Source organism: Marmota flaviventris, chromosome 17, assembly GCF_047511675.1.
Source record: "Marmota flaviventris isolate mMarFla1 chromosome 17, mMarFla1.hap1, whole genome shotgun sequence".
Classification (NCBI taxonomy): Eukaryota; Metazoa; Chordata; class Mammalia; order Rodentia; family Sciuridae; genus Marmota; species Marmota flaviventris.
Genome location: NC_092514.1, coordinates 78,085,643 through 78,104,201, shown reverse-complemented (window position 1 = coordinate 78,104,201; position 18,559 = coordinate 78,085,643). Strand labels below are relative to the sequence as shown.

Genomic DNA, 18,559 nt, shown 5'->3' with positions numbered 1-18,559 from the left:
GGTTCGATTCTTAGCACCACATAAAAATAAAATAAAGTTATTGTGTCCACCTAAAAAACTTAAAAAAAAAAAAAATATATATATATATATATATATTTATATTTATATTTATATTTATATTTAAAAAAGGTACTTCCTTTATTTAAAAAAAAGAAAAAGTAGGCCCAAATCTTCATCCTGTCAGCTTAGGACCTGACTTCAAGACTCCTAAAGTACAAGAAGCAAAATCAAGACTCAATAAGTAGGATGGAATTAAACTAAAAAACTGCTTCTCAGCAAAGGAAACAGTCAATAACATGAAGAGAAAGCCTACAGAATGGGAAGGCATCTTTATCAGATGCACCGCAGAGAGAGCACTGGTGGGATTCTCCATCATGTACAACCAGAAGAATGAGAAATCATACTCCATCTATGTATAATGGGTCTAAGTGCATTCACTGTTGGGTATAACTAGTTAGTACAAATTTTTAAAAATAATAATAAATGGTAGAAGATGAGGGTCTAAATTCCTCTTTTGTCTGTAGTTAGTTGTTCCCACACCATTTGATTAAGAATTGGACTGTCCTTTTACTTTTCAAGAACAAATCAGTCAGGGCTAGGGACATAGCTCAGTTGGTAGAGTGCTTGCTTGCGTGCACAAGGCCCTGGGTTCAGTCCTCGCACTACACACACACACACACACACGAACCAATCAGTCACAGAGGTATGGGTTCCTCTCTGGACTGTGAATTTTACTCCACTGGTCTGTGTGTCTGCTCTTCTGCTGTACCACAGTTTGAATTACCAGAGCTTTGGGATACTTTTTTGTAAATCGTTTCTGAATTTCCCATTTGGACTATTTGTTTTTAGTAGATAGAAAAACCAGGATTTTTTTTTGTGTGTGTGTGTGTGTGTGTTGATCTTGTATCCTAAAATTTTTCTAAACTTATTAGCTAATAGTTTTCTCCTCCTCCTCCTCCTCCTCCTCCTTCTTCTTGTGGGCTTTTAGAGTTTCCTGTTTAGAGTTTTACTTCTTCCTTTCTGATTTGGATTTTTTATTTCTTTTTCTTATTTAATTACTTTAGTTAAAGCTTCTAGAGAATGTTGAATAGCAGTGGTGAACGTGGGCACCCTTGGGCTGGGGATGTGGCTCAAGTGGTAGCGTGCTCGCCTGCGGCCGCTGAGTTCAACCCTCAACACCACATAAAAATAAAAATAAAGATATTGTGTCCACCTAAACCTAATAAATAAATAAATATATAAAAGGAAGTGGGCACCCTTGTTATCATCCTGATCTTAGAGAAAGCCTTTCATCCTTTCCCAGGTTGGGGGCGGTCAAACCCAGGCCTCACATCTGCGCCTGTGCTCCACGCCGGCCCTGTCTTCCACTATCAAATGTGATGTTCCCTGTGGGTTTTATAAATGAGGAAGGGGAAGTTCTTTTTTCTATTTTCGCCAGATTTTTTTTAAAATCATGAAATAGGATTGGATCTGCCAGCGGCTTCTTCCGCTGTGTTTGTGGTGACCAGGTGGCCTCCGGCTCTGCTGATGACACCTGGCCTGGCTGGGCCTCCTGTGCCAAGCCTCTAGATGTCGAGACGCCCTGTGCGTGGAGCTAGGTGGCTGGACTCAGTCTGCTGGTACTTGTCGGGGACTTGGGCATACACTGCCATTCCCCTTCCTGCGGTGTGCGGTGTGCGGTGTGCGGTGTGCGGTGTGCGTGGCTGCGTATCAGGGCACACCCAGCCTGCAGGAGGAGCTGAGAAGAGGAGCGCTCTCCTGGCCTTTCTCGCAGTCCTGGGGCGGCTCAGTGCTCCTCCTCTGGGACGCTCACTGGAAGCTGCTGTCCCAGGCTCCTCTTCAGGAGGACTTGGCCCCTGAGGCTCTGTCTTTGATAGTCTACTCAGGTGTCTGTGTCTCTGGGCCGAGAAATAAGAAATCTCTGAACATGGCCCACCACCTCTGACGTCAGGCGTCTGACTCTTCTCTTGCTTTCTCCTCCGGGTTGTCACTGTGTCCTTCTCCCCCAGGAGCCAGCCTTGTCCAGCTGGTCTCGCTTTGTGTCTTTACTGTTTTCGCCCTGCTGTCTGTTTCACATGCTCCCCTTTTCTTGGTTCCCGGAGGTGCAAGGTCAGGGGGCCAAGACCCCTGGCCTCGGGCACCTCTGACTTCCCAAGCGCTTTCCTCTTCCACCTGTGGGCTGTGAGAGTGGGGTGCTTAGTGTTCACTTACGGCATTTTGTCTTCCTTCTGTTACTGATCTGGAGTTTCACTTTTCCGTGCTCAGAGAGACGTTCTTACGTTTTTGGTTGATTGTTTTGTGTCCTGGCGCGAGGCATCCAGGAGGGTGCCCCCGTGCACCGAGGGGGTGTGCTCCTGCTCTGGGGCACAGCATGTACTGCTGCTGGTCTGCGGTGCTCTCTCTGGGACCTCTCTGGATGTCTGTCCCTCCTAGATTAAGAGGCACTGGGGGCTGCAGCTGCTGGGGAAAACTGTCCTTCTCCCTGGTCCTCTTCCCCTCATTCCTTGTGCTTGGTGGCCCTCCTGTTGGAGGGTGGTTTATGATCTGTATCTCCTCGACGGACCTGTCAGTGCGTGATGTCCTTCTGTCTAACAGTGACGATGACCTGGTGCATGTGCTGTCCGAGCCAGCTCAGCCACTCCAGCTCTCCTTTGTTACCTGCTGTGTCAGACGCCCTTCCTGACCACCCTTGCCTTTGGTGGTGGAGCTGCAGTCACTTGCTCTTGGCGGGGCGCCACGTGCTTGTGAAAGGAAGGCACTGCCATCGGCCCTGTGCCTACTGGGGTCTCACAGCGCTCGTCCCTGCAGCCTGCGTCGCCACCTCCTCTGGGGGCATTTGTTGTTTCGGGTGTGCCATCTGATTCCCGTCTGTTTCCTTTCTGTGTGTTTGTGAGTCCTTCTCTTAGTGCTCGTGGTGGGGATCAGGGTAGGCGTCCACCCACACACAGCCCCTCCTGGCCCGTACTCAGCACCGCATCTTCGTGGGCATCCACTGGCAGCGTCCCTTCAGCAGGTCTTGGTTCTCCTCTTCCTGCAGTATCTACTCATGTGCTGTTGTTTGTTTCTCTTTTTAGGTTTTATTTTTATGTTTCTTTGTTACTCTGCAGGAGCCAATGCCTCGGATAATGTCTAGTAATGTCTATCCCGTGTCTGGAATGTGGCTGGTTTGACACTTGAGATACCACCTGGCTGTGGCAGCCTTTTGAGTTGACAGTTTGGCCAGGTCTAGAGTTCTAGGGCAAAATCTCTTCCCTTAGAATTTTAAGGAATTGCCTCATTATCTTCTAGTCCCATGTTCTGATAAGAAATCTTATGCCAGTCTGACTCTGGTTGTCTTAAAGGTACCTTTTCCTTTGATGCTCTTGAATTCTGAGGTTTCGTGCTGCTGGGTCCAGGTGTGTCTGTGTCTTCGTTCTTGTTTTTATTTTCATGGTTAGCCTTGTATTCTTAGCACGAGTAGATCAGAGTACCTACAGTTTCCCAAAGACCTCGCTGCTTGGGGTTGAACAGGTGGCAGGGGGCCGGTGAGGTCTGTCATGGTGGACAGGTTCCCTGGGTCAGAGCCACATCTTTTTTGGCAGTAATGGTCCTCAGTGCTGGCTGCATGTTGGAATCACCTGGGGCTTTAGGAACCAGTGCTGAGTGCTGTCCCCTTTGGGGTGCAGTCCTGGCATTGAGATTTTAGAAGCGTCCCAGGGGATTCTGAGGGACAACAGGGTGGAGAGCTACTGCTCTAAAGTTCAGCCCTTGGCCAGGATTGGTCAGCACCGGGGGCACCCACAATGGTCAGTGATGTTTCTGCCGTTGTCATCGTCACTGTCTTCATCATCTTGTGTGTCTGGAAGACATTAATGTTTTCTGAAACTCACTTCTGTCTTCATCATCTTCACTTGGTTTGAAGTCAAGAACTCTACAAACCCTGGCTGTGGACCAAAGCACGCAGAGCCAACTGCTTCTGAAACTGTTCACAGGTCCTCGATACCCTTGGCTGAGAGGCTGTGCATCTTCCCTTGCGAATGACAGCAAAGGTGGTGGCAGACCATGACACTGCCTGTCTGGTCACCAGGCTCATTTGGCCTTCACGAAAGACCCCTCCCAGGCAGGCTGGGGGTGGGGACCGTGCGTGGGAGCCCTGTGCACTGTTCGTGCAGTGTGCCTGCTAGCTTCTCACAGAAGCACTTCCCTGAATGTGTTCCACGCAGGGAGGGCTGGGTGGGCCGGGGTCTGTGCTCAGGAGTGCTGTGGTTTACACAGGTGAAGATTCAGGTCAGTACAGCCACACACCTCTCACTGCATGCCAGCCGCTGAGGTCCCCCTGAAGCGGGACCCATGCTCTTCTCCTGCGGAGGAGGTCAGACCCTCCTGGTGAGCGCGCGACCTGCAAACATCTGGCTTTCTTGAGGTGGTACTGTTCAGGCGGGTTCCCTGTCTGCCAAGCTCGAGGGCGGCTGTCTCTCTCAGGTGTGCTGTGCAGACCCCTTCCTGTTCCTCCCGTCTCGAGCAGCTTTGGTCTAGGCATCCACCTGGCTCTGCTCTGTTTTGCTCTGCTCGGGTGGCTGGGGTTTGGCCACAGCGTGTCCTGAGGGTATGAGCCCCTGGCTGGGAGCACGGCAGGTGGCCACCTGGTCATTTCCTCTGCTCCTTTCTGTGGCAGGTCATTCGCTGGCCAGGCACTAGGGTTTAATGCTGGAAACAGACTGCAGCCATGTGGAAACCCTGCAGAAGGTCCTCTCTGGTTGGATGTTCCGAGAATGAGCGAGCACCAGCACGTCCCCTGTGGTGCTGGAGTTGGCCGAGTGCCACCAGGATCAGGACAGGACCATGTGGCAGCCCGGTGCTTCCCTCCTCATGGCAGAAGACAGGAGTGCCCAGGGCTGGCCCAGTCACACACTGGGGTGTCCCCTGGGGACCATTACTTGTCTGAACTTTGAAACCAGGTTTATTCTTTCAGCCTGCACACACCTGTTTGGCTGTGTCACTTCTGGGTGGCATGGAGACTGAAACCATCTTGTTAGCACGCTCTGCTGGGGATGTGGGCGCCCTTCTTCCAGGAGAAGTGGCTCCCCTGCCCTGCGCTGCCCGTGGCGTCCAGGCAGAGCTTGCTGACTGTGGAGTCTGCATGTCACCTCTCTTCAGAAGGCCTTGTGCTGACCCCTGCCCAGCCCCACACCCTACTCCTCCCGTGCTCCCTGGCTTCTCATACCCGGCAACTGACCGGGAGCCAGGCCACTGGCCCTGAGGCCCTGGGCTCTCCCTCCCACTGGCCACTGTTTCTGAGGCTGGGCTGTGCGTGTCCCACCTCTGCCGCTGGCCTGGCGCCCTGTGCTCACTGTCCATGCTGCTGGGTGCCACCTGGGCTGCGCATGCTCACTCTTGAGCATCTCTGGTTTCCCTGTCCGCACTTGGGCAGCTCCAGCTGGGGAGTCTCAGAACTGCACACTCTGCCGCCATCCGAGCGGGTGTCCGCGTCGGAGCGGGTGTGCTCAGGGTGGCAGGCACTGGCCGCGGCCGTGGTTGCTGCAGTGGCAGCTCTAGGAGCTGTCAGGCGGTTAGGCTGGGAGTGCGCAGCGGCCCCCGCAGCAGACCCCAGACCCCTGGACTCCTCCCAGGCGCTCTCCCTTTGTTTCAGCTCCTCCTGGGCCCGGTGGGTCCATGGAAGATGTCCATCACTGTGTGTGGGCATTCTCCACTGATGTCCTCACTGTGGGTTTCCAACGCCGACCCGACTGGGGAATGCACACTGTCCCTAGGTTCCTTGGAGTGTAAAGTACACTAAGCTTCATGCAGTTGGAAACTGAATTATTAGAACTTTTTCTCTTTCTTCCAACAGTTGGATATTCTAAAAATCAAGCAATTGCACAGAGCTCAGGGTCTTACCTTTGCTTCTTGGATTCAGTAAGTACCTCTTTGGTGGTGTTTATAATGAGTGTGTACATGTTGGTTGAGTAGTGATTGGACATTTTGGCTTGATTATTATTTTTTTAGATTTTTTTAAGACATTGATGGACCTTTATTTTATTCATTTTATTTCTCTGTGGTGCTGAGGATCGAACCCAGTGCCTCACACATGCTAGGCAAGCGCTCTACCACTGAGCCACAACCCCAGCCCTTGGCTTGGTTCTGGAAAACCATTTTTCTCTGTTAAGATCAGACTTAAAGGTGAGTTGATGGGTTGTTGCTACTTAATTGCCAGAGCATGTAGTGAATCAACCATGATAGATGAAATAAAAGTGTAAAACTGCACCAGAGAGAGTATAAACCCAGTGGAGATAAAGTGGCACAATGCTGGTAGATGGGATACTTGAGATCACAGCTGAATGGGAAGAGCCCATGCACGTGGGTGAGAAAATGAGAGTGGGCAGGTGGGCAGGAACATGGATGTAGACGCACAGCGATGGGTGGCCTGCAGAGGTCCAGGTCAGACAAATTAAATTAAAAACACATGAATGTTTAATCACGTACAATTGAAGTTAGCGAGATGCTTTTGAAAACTAAATTAGCAATGTGTTTTAAACAGGCAGGTGTCAGTGGTGATAGTGCGCCTGGGCATTCTGTCCAGGGACTTGAGGAGATGCTTAGGCGTGGGGCTCCTGGAGCTTGCTGCTCGTATCCCAGAAAAGGATCTCTGCACTAAGGCACATGAGGCTGTGTACAACCAAAAATTAGAAAGAAGCGAATACGCAGTGGTAGAAAACCGGAGACAGCATGAGACTGTTGCCTGTTGGGAGCACTCCGGACTGCAGCCTGGTGATGGTATGGGTGAGCAGATTGTGCCAGGGCACATTTGGATTTGGATCTGCTTTTAGGCACAGCAGCCTGAAGTTTTACCCTTGCTCTTCCCTGCCACCAGGCTCCTGCGGGGCGGATGAGGCTCCTGGTGCCCAGGGTCTGCTCTGGCCCAGCTGAACTAACTCACAAAGGAACGTCTCGTCTTGTGTTGCCTGGGCTCTGCCCTTCACACTCACCTCGGTACCAGTGGTGGTGCACGTGGAGTTTGGGGACATGGCACGCCTGTGAGAGGCCAGGTGAAACTGCGTGCTCCACGGCAGTGCTCCCAAAAGCAGAGGCTGGGTCTCCCCTGCTCTGGGCTCATAGCCCCCAGCCTCAGCTCTGGCTTTCTTGCTCTTCTCTTATCTCAGATCCCAATGCCTCGGATCTCTCCCATGCCCTTCCATGTGCTGCAAGGAATCAGGAACATCCTCAAACGTTACTCAGGCAAATGACCTGCAGAAGGGCTGCGACACCCTGGCTAGCAAGCACACCTGGGTGGCAGTCCACCTGCTTTTATCCCTGATGCAGCCCTGGCTCTTGCCCTGATAGGAGGGGCTTGGGGTTACAGTCCACGAATTGGCTGATTTTAAAACTGGGGCGGGCAAAGGGAAGGGCTGTAGTTCAAGTGGCTACAATTGGATCTTACATCCCAGTTAAGGCTAAATGCTATATTCTGAAAATGGACCACTGGGCTTCTATTTCTCACAAGTCCCCCTTTTTATATCTTTTGGTCTCATTTTCGGTTTTGTTCTCGTACCCTTTGGTACTGCCATCTGTCCTGAACGGGTTAACTTTTTGAGGAGGAAACTGCCCATGGTAATGAGTTCTGCCCTCTGAGCAGTTCAGATAGCCGACCAGTGATCAGGAGGCTTGCTGAGGTCCTTCCCAGCTCAGTTAAAGCTTGTCTTCTTTCCAGGTCTTGATTAAAATCAAGCTGCCAGGCTGGAAGTGACGAGTTGCGAACTCCAAAAGAGGACTCCGAGCAGCAGCTCATAATAATCATATCAGCCAACGAAGCACAGATAGGTCTCAAATTGGCTCAGAACAAACCGTGACTCTGACAGAGCTTTTGTGATATTCATCAGGCCCTCCTGCATAAAACCCTTCCTTTATAAACTCACAGTTTTACTTACTTTTAGGAGGACTGAAAATGTACCTCTCAAGTAAAGAACCATTGTTTTATCTTTTAAATGTCCATGTCTGGCTGTGCTTTGGTTATACTCTCCTGCCAGTGTCTAAGACCTACCTGGTCAAAATTGACCTCTTTTCTATTGACTGAGTCAGCTGAGATTTGTCAGGGGTCACTCTTGGGAACTTGTGACAAGCTTCTTGGCTTCTTTGGCTTTTCCTCTACCAGTGGTGCCATCTGCCAGGATGGGTCAGGGTTTTACTGACCATGTGTGGCTTCCCTTGGAACCATCAGGGACATTTTCCTCTCCTGTGACAATCCTCTTTGCAGAATGTGCACTGGTTGGCTTCCTGTTCTCCAGGGTCCTCTTGATCCCCCTGATCAGGAGGTCAGGTGAGTCACCAGAGTCGTAGGGCCAGCCCTTAGAGGGGTCCTGTCGTTCCCTGGGTCCTGGCTGACCTTAGAGGGCAAGGGCCAAAATATTGGCTACTCTTTCCTTGGTCCTTTTACTGCCTTAACTTTGGTCTCCAGGATTTGGTCTTAACAGGCCAGTTTCACCAATCTTGAAGTGGGAGTACTGGGCTTAACTTCAATGTCTATAGTCTTATGGTTCCATTTAATTGGGGTCAGCATTAGCACTGGAAGTCAGCTTCATATTCTGTCTGTCCTGTAGGTGGTGGTTTATTATCTCAAATTAACTCAGGTTGCTCCATTAGAAGCAGCACTTCTGCAAAACATTAACAGCAACAGTTATAAAGTCAATTCTGCATCTCACTTTCATAATAATGAAAGTTATAAAGTTCTGTAAGGAGCATACTCTTAACCATTTTAAAAGACTTGTATGCTTGGAGAACATGAATACATCTAATGTTTTTTTAAAAACCGGTTGTAATATAGTATTACAGTTACATCAATGTCCTTATATTAACTAAATTTAACTTTTTTTAAAAAAAATTTAGAATCCATAGTATAGAGTAACTATAATCACAAATCTACATATGTTAGCAAAGTACAACAAAGTATAAAAATCAAAATATAACTTTAAATCTCTTTGGTTTGGATGTGAGGTGTCCCCCCAACGCTCATATGTGAGACAATGCAAGAATGTTCAGAGAAGAAACCATTGGGTTCTAAAAGTCTTAACCTAATCAGCGACTTAATCACCTGCTGGAATTCATTGAGTGGTGGCTGAAACAGATGGGGTGTGGCTAGAGGAGGTGGGGCTCTGGGGGCGTGGCTTTGGGTGTATATCTGAATATGGCAAGTGGAGATTGGGCTCTGCTTCCTGACCACCCAGTGAGCTACTTTCCTCCCCGCCACCCACACTCTGCCATGATGCTCAGCCTCACCTTGAGCCCCAAGGAGTGGAGCCTGCTGCCCACGGATAGAGACCTCCTTCTCTGCTTTAGAAACAGCAGGTAAAAAGCTGACTAAAACATGTTTAGGAAACAGTGTTGATGATCAGAAATAGACTTATCATTGAATGTATAACTGCATCTCACTTTCATAATAATGAAATAGTCATGTGTGTGTGTTGGTCTTACAGTTCCATGGTGTGGCCTTGAGGTCCCATGTTTCTAGAAGGTTCTGTGAGCTTCGTGGGGATTCTGTGCAGTTGTGTGTGTTGGTCTTGTGTGCTGTGGCCTGGAGGTCCCGTTCTGGAAGGTTCTGAGGTTTCCTGGGGTTTCTATGGTCTTGTGTGTTGGTCTTGTGTGCTGTGGCCTGGAAGTCTGTGGTTTGGTAAGTAGCCTTTGGTCTCTGCCCTGGTTCCACAGATCTCCTGAATCCCATGGGCTCGGTACAACTTGTGCTCTGCTGAGGCAGCTTTTTGGGCTGGGACTGGTCACTGGAAGCCATGCAGAGGTGGCACCTCCCATCCTCCAGGGAGGGTCAGGCTGGAAATTGAGCTGATAACTGTGGTACCCACCTGATAGCCTCCACCAGCACTGAGCCATGGCCCGTGTCCTCCCCTTGAGCCCCCCGGCCCCCGCAGCACAGCGGGTGTCCCCTTGGTACCCACATCCCTCAGGGTGACCTTCAGAGTGAAGTGTTTCCCCAGGTCTGTGAGCCTCCTCCTCGAGCCCAAGGGGTTGTGAGACCAGTTGTAGCCGAGGCAGACTGAAGTGTGGGGACCCTGGGCCAGAGCTGTGGTGGCCTCTGAAGTGGAGCCCTTCACCAGGGTCTGCAGGCTGCTCGGTGGGAAGGCAGCATGCTGGGGTCTGGAGCTGCCTTTCGGGCTGTGGGTGGCCTCCCCGCCCCTGTGCTCTGCTGCAGGAACCCGGGGGTAGAGCAGGACCACAGTGTGTAAAGGGAGCCTCAGCATGAGGGAGCGTGGTCACCTCCAGCCCCACGCCTTCAGGCCTCCTGGGCCCAGAGCTCAAGAGGGAGGAACCCTGAAGTGTCAGGGTGCTGGTGGGTTTGGGGAGCAGGCTGTCGGTGGAGCATGAGAGGGGCTCGCGTGGAGGACAGTGGCGAGACGGAAGCCTGGGTGGCCTCCTGGCAGTCTCTGTGACATGAGCCTCATTCTTGGAAGCCCATGGCGGGACCTGACAGGCTTTGCCAAGGTCTCTCCCACAACGGGGAGGAGGGGGCATCCAGGACCTCCCCAGGTCTCCCAGGGCTCACAGCAGTCAGCACCGGATTGTGGGGTTGGTGAGGGACGGGACCAGCACACTGGTGTGGGAGCACGTGTGCCACCTGGTGTGTGCTCTGCCTCGGGCTCTGGATGGGTGGTTCTGAGCCTGCATCCTCCGAGGACCCCTGGCCAGGTGATTCCCAGCTGGGCCTTGTGTGTGTGTGTGAAGCTGAGCCTCCCTGTTCACCGCCCATGGACCCCCAGGCTTCCTACAGGGAGAGCCTGGCTGGCAGCTGGGTCCTGGGGCCTGCAGCTCTGACTAGTGCTGACCACTGGTGGCCCCTCTGAGTCTGCGCTTTCCTAACACAGCGGTGTTTCCCACCGTTGTGGTGGGAGTCGTGTCCCCAGCAGGGCAAACCGGGGTTGGGGTTGGCTTAGCTCACGAGGAGAGGAGGCAGTGTTGGCCTGCTGGCGAGAGCCCTGGAGGCTGAAGGCCCAGCTCTTGGCTCCTGCTGGGCAGCCCTTGCCTCCCTAGGGGTCCTTTAATTCACCTTCCTCCATTTAAAATGAATATCCTCCCAAGGACGTTATTTTTGGTTTTCTTAGTGGACCTGTCTGTGCCTTTAACTGTGCCTGCGTGACCACATCTGGACCTGCGACCGCAGGTGGGAGAGCCGCTGCAGCAGGAGGCCACTCTCCACCCACACCAGCCTGCTGGCTGGCGGGATTTGCACTGGGTTCAGGGAGGGATGTGTGGCCATCCTCGTCCCGCCTCCTCCACGCACCCTGGGTCTGAGTTGATGTGGGTGGCTGTAGAGAGTTGGCTCTGGGTGGACAGTGGCTGTGTTGAGCAGAGCACTGTGGACGGCCCAGCGTCTTCCTTGATCTCCTCTAAGCACGTGGTGAGCTGGGCCCCCCAGCCAGACAGTGCCACACTCCCTGTTCCAGTGACCACGCCACTTCCCACAGGCACAGAGTTCCTCTGCTCAGCCTCCGGCCACTCTTGGAATGGTCAGGACTTTGGTCTTCCTGTGGGTTGTGTGTGACTGCCCCTTCCCTGACTCCTGGTGCGTCTCCCTTTTCTTACTGCTTGTTGCAGGTGGTGGTGATCTTGAACTCAGAATGTGCTCTTCCCCCAGGATGACGTGATGATGCCTGAGAGGGTGAGGCTGCAACACGAGGCTGCCGTTCAGCACCCCACCAGCGTGAGTACTGCCCCCCACAGCCAACCCCGCACTGAGGCACCCTCCCCGCAGGGGGCGTGAGGAGCCGCGCCTTGTGTGGGGAGCTCTGGGTGCTTTAAAACTGACCAAAAGGGGGCTGGGGTTGTAGCTCAGTGGTGGGGCACTTGCCTAGCACGTGTGAGGGTCAGGGTTTGATCCCCAGCACCATAGATAGATAGATAGATAGATCAAAGATAGATAGATAGATAGATAGATCGATCAAAGATAGATAGATAGATAGATCAAAGATAGAATGATCAAAGATAGATAGATAGATAGATCAAAGATAGATAGATAGATAGATCAAAGATAGATCGATCAAAGATAGATAGATAGATAGATAGATCAAAGATAGATAGATAGATAGATCAAAGATAGATCGATCAAAGATAGATAGGTAGATAGATCAAAGATAGATAGATAGATAGATAGATAGGTAGATAGATAGATCGATCAAAGATAGATCGATCAAAGATAGATAGATAGATCAAAGATAGATAGATAGATAGATAGATAGATAGATAGATAGATAGATCAAAGATAGATAGATAGATCGATCAAAGATAGATAGATAGATAGATAGATAGATAGATCAAAGATAGATAGGTAGATAGATCAAAGATAGATCGATCAAAGATAGATAGATAGATAGATAGATAGATAGATAGATCAAAGATAGATAGGTAGATAGATCAAAGATAGATCGATCAAAGATAGATAGATAGATAGATAGATCAAAGATAGATAGGTAGATAGATCAAAGATAGATCGATCAAAGATAGATAGATAGATAGATCAAAGATAGATAGATAGATAGATAGATCAAAGATAGATAGATAGATCGATCAAAGATAGATAGATAGATAGATCAAAGATAGATAGGTAGATAGATCAAAGATAGATCGATCAAAGATAGATAGATAGATAGATAGATTAGATAGATTAGATAGATAGATAGATCAAAGATAGATAGATAGATCAATCAAAGATAGATACATAGATAGATAGATAGATCAAAGATAGATAGATAGATCAAAGATAGATAGATAGATAGCTCAATCAATCAATCAAACAGACAAACGAGGGTTTTGCAGTGCAGAGCTGAGACCCCAGCCTCACGTATGCTTGCAAGCCTCCACCAGTGAGCCTCAGCCCCAGCCAGGTGGTGGTTCTTAGCTGCAAGTTAGAAATGTAGAGGCCACCAGAGGTCAGGTGGGCACTCAGCAGTCACGGGGCAAGGCAAACGCCACCTCTGCAGAAGGGCTGCCCCCGACCAGCGTCTGGCCAGCAAGCCCACCTGGACGGCAGTCCTGCTTTTATCCCAGCACAGCACTGCCCTGCCCCGGCTCCAACAGAGGCGCTCGGGCCACAGTCTGTGCCACTGGCTAACGTAAAGAGGGCCAGCAGAGGGAAGGGCCCTAGTTAAACCTGCTGCCATTGGATTCAGGCTGAAAAGCTCAGAGTGGCCACCACGGGATCTTAATCCCCAGTTTTCCACGTAAGACTGAACACTACATTCTGAAAACAAACTGTGGCTCTCCTGTTGCTCCCATGCATGTGAGAAGCCAAGCTCTCACTGAAGAGCACTCGAGTCCTGAGCATCCGCAGCTCCAGTCCTCCCTGGGAGCCCACCCAAGCCGTCCTGCTGGGGACAGAGCCAGCTGTGTCTCATCCAGCCTGTCTCTAGCAGATGCACAGTTGCCTTAGGCCCTGTGCCCCAGGAAACCCAGATTGACCGTGGCCGCGACCTCCTGCTTTATGACACGGTGCAGCCTTCTTCCCCAGGACAGACTGCTGCCTCCCTGGGGGAGGGGGAGGGCAGCGTTGGACTCCGTGTCCATGTGCCTCAGGTCAAAGTGTGCATCCCGGCGTCTGCCCTGCTCTCCCATGTGCTCCACACTGTCCCCTCCAGTCTGGTCCCCCAGGGCGCACCCACGTGGAGGGTCGTCTTGTGGGCTGTCAGAGGCTCACAGAAGGGCCTCTCTGAGGTGGAACTGCTCAGCCTGGCAGCCCTCTGTGTCCAGCACGATTCCTGCCCCTCCAGCTGGCAGCCTTGGGGGAGCTTGCTTTGCTGCTTTGGAGGAATTTGGCATCTTTTACTTCTGTCGCCTTCCTTGTCCCAGACCCATGGGTCTCGGTGCCCGCTGGGCAGTGGTAGCTGGCTGTGTGGACACCGGCCTTGGGGTCTCCTGCCGTGGAACCAGTGGTTTAACCCTGGACCCCGAGCTGGATGCCAAGGATGCTTCCTCCCTGCACTGAAATTGCTCACGTTACTTAAACTTGGACATCAGTCACACGTGCTTGGCTGTGCCAGTAGGAAGGCAGGAGATGCCCAGGCTGTGCCTGGAGAGGCCCCTTGGGATCCCACAGGTGGCCATGAGCAGCTCTCTGGCTCTCAAGGGCGGACTGTCCGACTGGGGCCCGAACCAGGCCAGCCCACAGCCCTCAGACAACCCACCTCACCCTGCCCTTCTTGGCTGCTGCCTCTGGCCCTCTGCACCAGGGTTGTAGGGGAGCTCCCGAGGCACACAGGCAGCTGGTGGGGGGTGTGAAGGCAGACAGGAAGACAGGCTGAGTATAGGTCATGCTTTCAGGAGCAGAGTTGCCATATGGCTACCCCTGTCCTGGCATGCAGGGTCCCAGGCTTGGGGTTGAGGCCCTGGGATGAGGCCAGGGTCTTCTTGGGGCACATCTGACCAAGCTCTGCAAAGGGTCATGGGCTGACAGAGCTCAGAACCACAGTGTGTGTGAGTGCTTGTGTCCAAGCAGTCGCTGACCAGGCTGCGGTGCTGCTTTCTCGACAGTCCAGTGTGGAACCTGTCATTCCTTCCTCTCCAGCAGAGAGTGTCCGACAGCTCAGGCCGTGGGCACACACCATCCACACCTGCCCCAGGGCTTGCTGACCTTGGGCTTTGCCATGTGTCTTTGGGATCGCCACACGGTCTGCAGAAGAGTTTCGGGCTTCTCAGGCACACGCCATGTTGGGGTCAGCTGCTCCATGGGGAAGAGGAGCCTGTGGGAGCCAGGCCTGGGCGGGTCTTGGGGCCGTTCACGTGAGGGGGCTGCAGAGGCTCCAGCAACTCTGCACCTGCGAGCCGTGCAAGTCAGAGAAGGCACAGCAGCACCCTTGCCCAGCATCAGGCCACGCTCCCTGCCAAGGATACTGCTGGACAGAGCTCTCCACCAGTCTGGAAGCCACAGACCCTCCCCCCTGCACCAGGGTCCAGCCTTAAGCAAAATGCCATCTGTGGCCTGTGCATGGGTGACCACAGGTCCGGGAATGGCCGTTGCAAGCATCCCAAGCACATTGTGTCCAACAGCTTGTGAGGGTGGCTACCGAGTGCTGGTGTTTCCGGGATGAGAGGGCTTGGGTGTGTTCTCCCCTCCACCCTCGACAGTTCTCAGTGGCATGTCTTCAGAGGAACGGTGATCTTTAGGGACGCTCATGAACTTGGCAAAAACGCCGACTGTCAGGGTGGGCTGACCATGAAGTCCCGGGTCGCGGCTTCTCTTGCTGAGCCTCTGGTAGGTTCTCTGGAGACCCACCCAAAGTGCGGGAGAGGACGTGCTGGCTGCCCCCCCAGCCGTGGCGTGTGCCACCCTGCCTCCTGGCCCTTCCATGCTGTCAGTGGCTGCACTGTGTGGAGTCAGATTGGGAAAGGGTGGATGGGAGCCTGGGCCTGCAGGCCCAGAGGCTGCTTGCAGACTGCGCCGTTGCTCCTGCAGGAAGGAGCCTGCGCTGGCCTCACACTCCCACTTGGTCGCCACTTCAGGCTTGTGCCAGAGTGGGAATGTTGGGGTGGAGAGGCCCTGGAAGGGGTGCCCAGCTGGCACCTGCTGTGGTCGCTGCAGATTCGGGGCCTCACCTGCGGAGCACCAGGCAGCCTCCCACGTGAGCGTTCAGGCAGAGCCCAGGTCTGGATCTGGGGGAGGAGGTGGCCTCGGGAGCCTTCTGCTAGTTCGGGGCCCGGCTTGCCAGAGGGCCTTCCTGAGGGGTCACCTGCAGAGGCACGGACAGAGCTGGGGGATGTGGCACATGAGGAGCACAGAGACCTCTACTGCTTCCCTGTGCCTCTGCAGAAGGCCAGGTCTTCTCCCACAAGGCCGCACCAGTTCCCCTGCCACTCCTCCTGACCCGGAGTGAAAAGTGGAGCACGGATGGAGAAGCCGCCTCCTGAGGGTCCTCGGTGCCTGGGGGGCTGTTGACGGCTGAGGCACCCCTGTGTGGTGCAGAGCTGGCCTCTGGTGGAATGGTCATACACATGCTGGACGCATGCCGGGCTTCTGTGAGCCATGCAAGATCACCCTGCTTGGCCCCTGCTGGTCCACTCAGGCCGCACCAGGGACTCTGTGGCCCCACTTGCCTGGGCCAAGGGTGCTGGCCCCGCTCTTGACCAGGCCACGTGTCATCAGCAGGCTTACCTGGAGCCCCACATTTTCACAGCTCCACTGGGCTTGATGCACTCCTGATGCCTGGGTGGGTGTGTTCAAGTGTCCAAGGGTGCAGCGAGGGACCCGTGGGGTTGGGCTCTTCTGGGTGACAGGTGAGGAAGGCACAAAGGACCCAAGCAAACTTGCAGGTACTCCCAAGGCCGGCACAGAAACCCTGCAGTACTGCCATGCCCTCTCACCAGGCAGCTCCCCTAAGGAAAGGGCAGAAAGTCCTTTGCTTTACACCTGCAGTTCAGGCAAGGTGACCTCAGTATCAAAAGTACAGCATTTGGAGGGGCACAGTGGCCCTGTGATCCCAGCCACTTGGAGGCAGAGGCAGGGGGATATCAAGTTCCAGGCCAGCCTGGGCAGCTTAGGAGACCCTGCATCAAATTAAAAGGGCTGGGAGTGTAGCTCAGTAGTAGAGGACCCCAGGTTTAACCCCTGTGCCTCCCCAGTACCGCGTCAGCTCGAGGGCTGGGCTCTGCTGCCCCTAACATGCCTACTTTCTCTGCAGCCAGAGGCAGGAGAGACACGCTGCTCCTGCCGTGGGGCCCCTGGAAACTGCCAGTCCTCTGCCTTGAAACGCGTGTCTGAGTGTGACCCTAGTGTCCCTGGGTGAAGGTTCTGGGCAGGCATTTGTCTGTGCCGACTGGACGGCCTCTCCCTCCACTACGGCGGACCCTCGACAGTCGTGTAGATCGAAGGTGTGGGCTGGGGCGAGGCAAGAAGCCAAAGCACAGGGCGTGCGCGGGAGTCAGATCTGAGGCCAGGAGGCACAGGGCGGGGCTGAGGGAGACCAAGTCTGCGAATGTGGCAGGAGACGGAGAGGAGGGCACTTCAGGGCTGTGACAGGTGCTCTGAGATGGCAGTCCAGCTCAGGGGGAAGACTCCTGGGTGCTGTGGTCATGGGGCTGCTGTCCTGAGGCTGAGCACAGCACACTTCTGAGGCTGTGGCCACACTGGAAGTGATCGTAGTCGGTCATCTTAATCTGAGCCATTCAGGCCCGGCTGCCGGCCAAGGGCAGTGTTGGCCAAGAGCCTGCCATCCCTGGGGGGGAGCGGGCCCTGCCCTCCCCTGGCCCAGGGACTTGCCCGCCTCCACCTGTCCTTGGCTGTGGAGGGGTCTGCCTGGCAGACGTTCTGTCGGTGTGAGCCACGTCAGGGAGGTCGCCTGCCCACACCTGGCTGAGTTCTGCCTGCTCTTCTTTCAGATCATCGGGTGCCGTGTGAGGAGAGACCCCCCGGGTTCCACTGAGCGGTACACACGCTGGATCAACCAGCTGGCGCCCGAGCAGCTTCTGACACAGGTGACGGCTTGCTTGTCCTGGTCCAGGCTGTCCCTAGAGGGGCAGCCTCTTGGAGCCCCAGGGCCATGTCCTGCTCAGGGCCTACTGGCCTGTCGTTGGGGTGTGGTTTTGTCTTCACTCGGTCCAAATGCAAACTGGACAGTGTGTGCTGACTGGACACACACTAACCCCATGGAGACGTGACAGCTCAAACAAGGCAGGTTCCCACCTAGGACACTGACCACGGGCTGCTCTGAACCTCGATGGGGTGTTTCAGAATCTCCAGTGTCCCCCATGTTACTGGAATTAGATGGACATGCAGTGTGGACAGCAAGGGCAGACCTCACAGATGGCAGGGTGGCTTCAGCAGTGGACGGGGCAGACGTGGTACCAGGTGGAGGGTGGACGTGGTGGCGAGGGGGGGTGGACGTGGCTGGATGGAGGTGCGTGGAGTTGCAGCACACGGTGTGGGTGATAGTGGATGTGTGGTCTGGGACCCGCAGGAGGTTCATCAACTCATGTCCTGGGTTTGAGCAGCACCGCAGCAGTGGTGGGCCTTGTTGGATCCGTGCTTGTGGCCATTCTCTATGGGACCCCTTGGCTGCCCACCCATGGCAGGCTGCCTTGTCAGGACAGGGCAGAAGCCAAGGGCCGGCATCTGCGTCAGGGTCCTGGCTGCAGTGTGTGTCCCTGGACTGTGTGGAATGACATCTGCTCATGAGCAGCCAGAACACTGCAGGCTACTCCCACGTGGAAGAACAGGGCCCCACCCTGGAGGGCCACCTTCCTGGTGCTGGCTGCCAACGAGGACGGTGGCACCGTCAGCTACAGCGACTGGCCTGCCTGGGCACAGGCTGGACGGAGAGGCTGCCCGTGCGGCTCCAGGTGGCCTCAGCAGACACCTGGCTGCTTGCCAGTGGGGCGGGGGACGGGCGGTCTCGGGGACACAGCCTCTGATGTTTCCTGGTGTTGCTGAGCATCTTAGATCTCATCAAAGGAAGGAGAACATGCAGCAGCCACCCACCAGTCCTCACACCCCACCTGGTCCTGGCTTCCGAGCTGCGCCCCTCCCTGCTCTGCCTTGCTGGGCTGCACAGCACAAGCCCAGATCCACACCGTGCACCTGGGAGACGTGGCCCAC

The 18,559-nt window shown here is 53.9% G+C and overlaps 1 protein-coding gene across 9 annotated transcripts in view; it reads left to right on the top strand.

The window, feature by feature from the left end:
- The window catches only part of B3gntl1 (UDP-GlcNAc:betaGal beta-1,3-N-acetylglucosaminyltransferase like 1), a 40,424-nt gene that overhangs the window by 4,371 nt on the left and 17,494 nt on the right, over window positions 1-18,559 (top strand). For 2 of the 9 annotated variants that reach the window (XM_027922205.2, XM_071603208.1), the window contains exons 4-6: window positions 5,831-5,895; window positions 11,615-11,680; window positions 17,344-17,439. In XM_027922205.2, the coding sequence (XP_027778006.2) occupies window positions 5,831-5,895; window positions 11,615-11,680; window positions 17,344-17,439 (227 nt within the window). Of the gene's footprint in view, window positions 1-5,830; window positions 5,896-8,024; window positions 8,294-9,050; window positions 9,319-11,081; window positions 11,141-11,574; window positions 11,681-16,756; window positions 16,837-17,343; window positions 17,440-18,559 lie in introns of those variants that run through there. The other 7 variants (XM_071603214.1, XM_071603210.1, XM_071603211.1 and 4 more) reach the window with 7 other exon arrangements.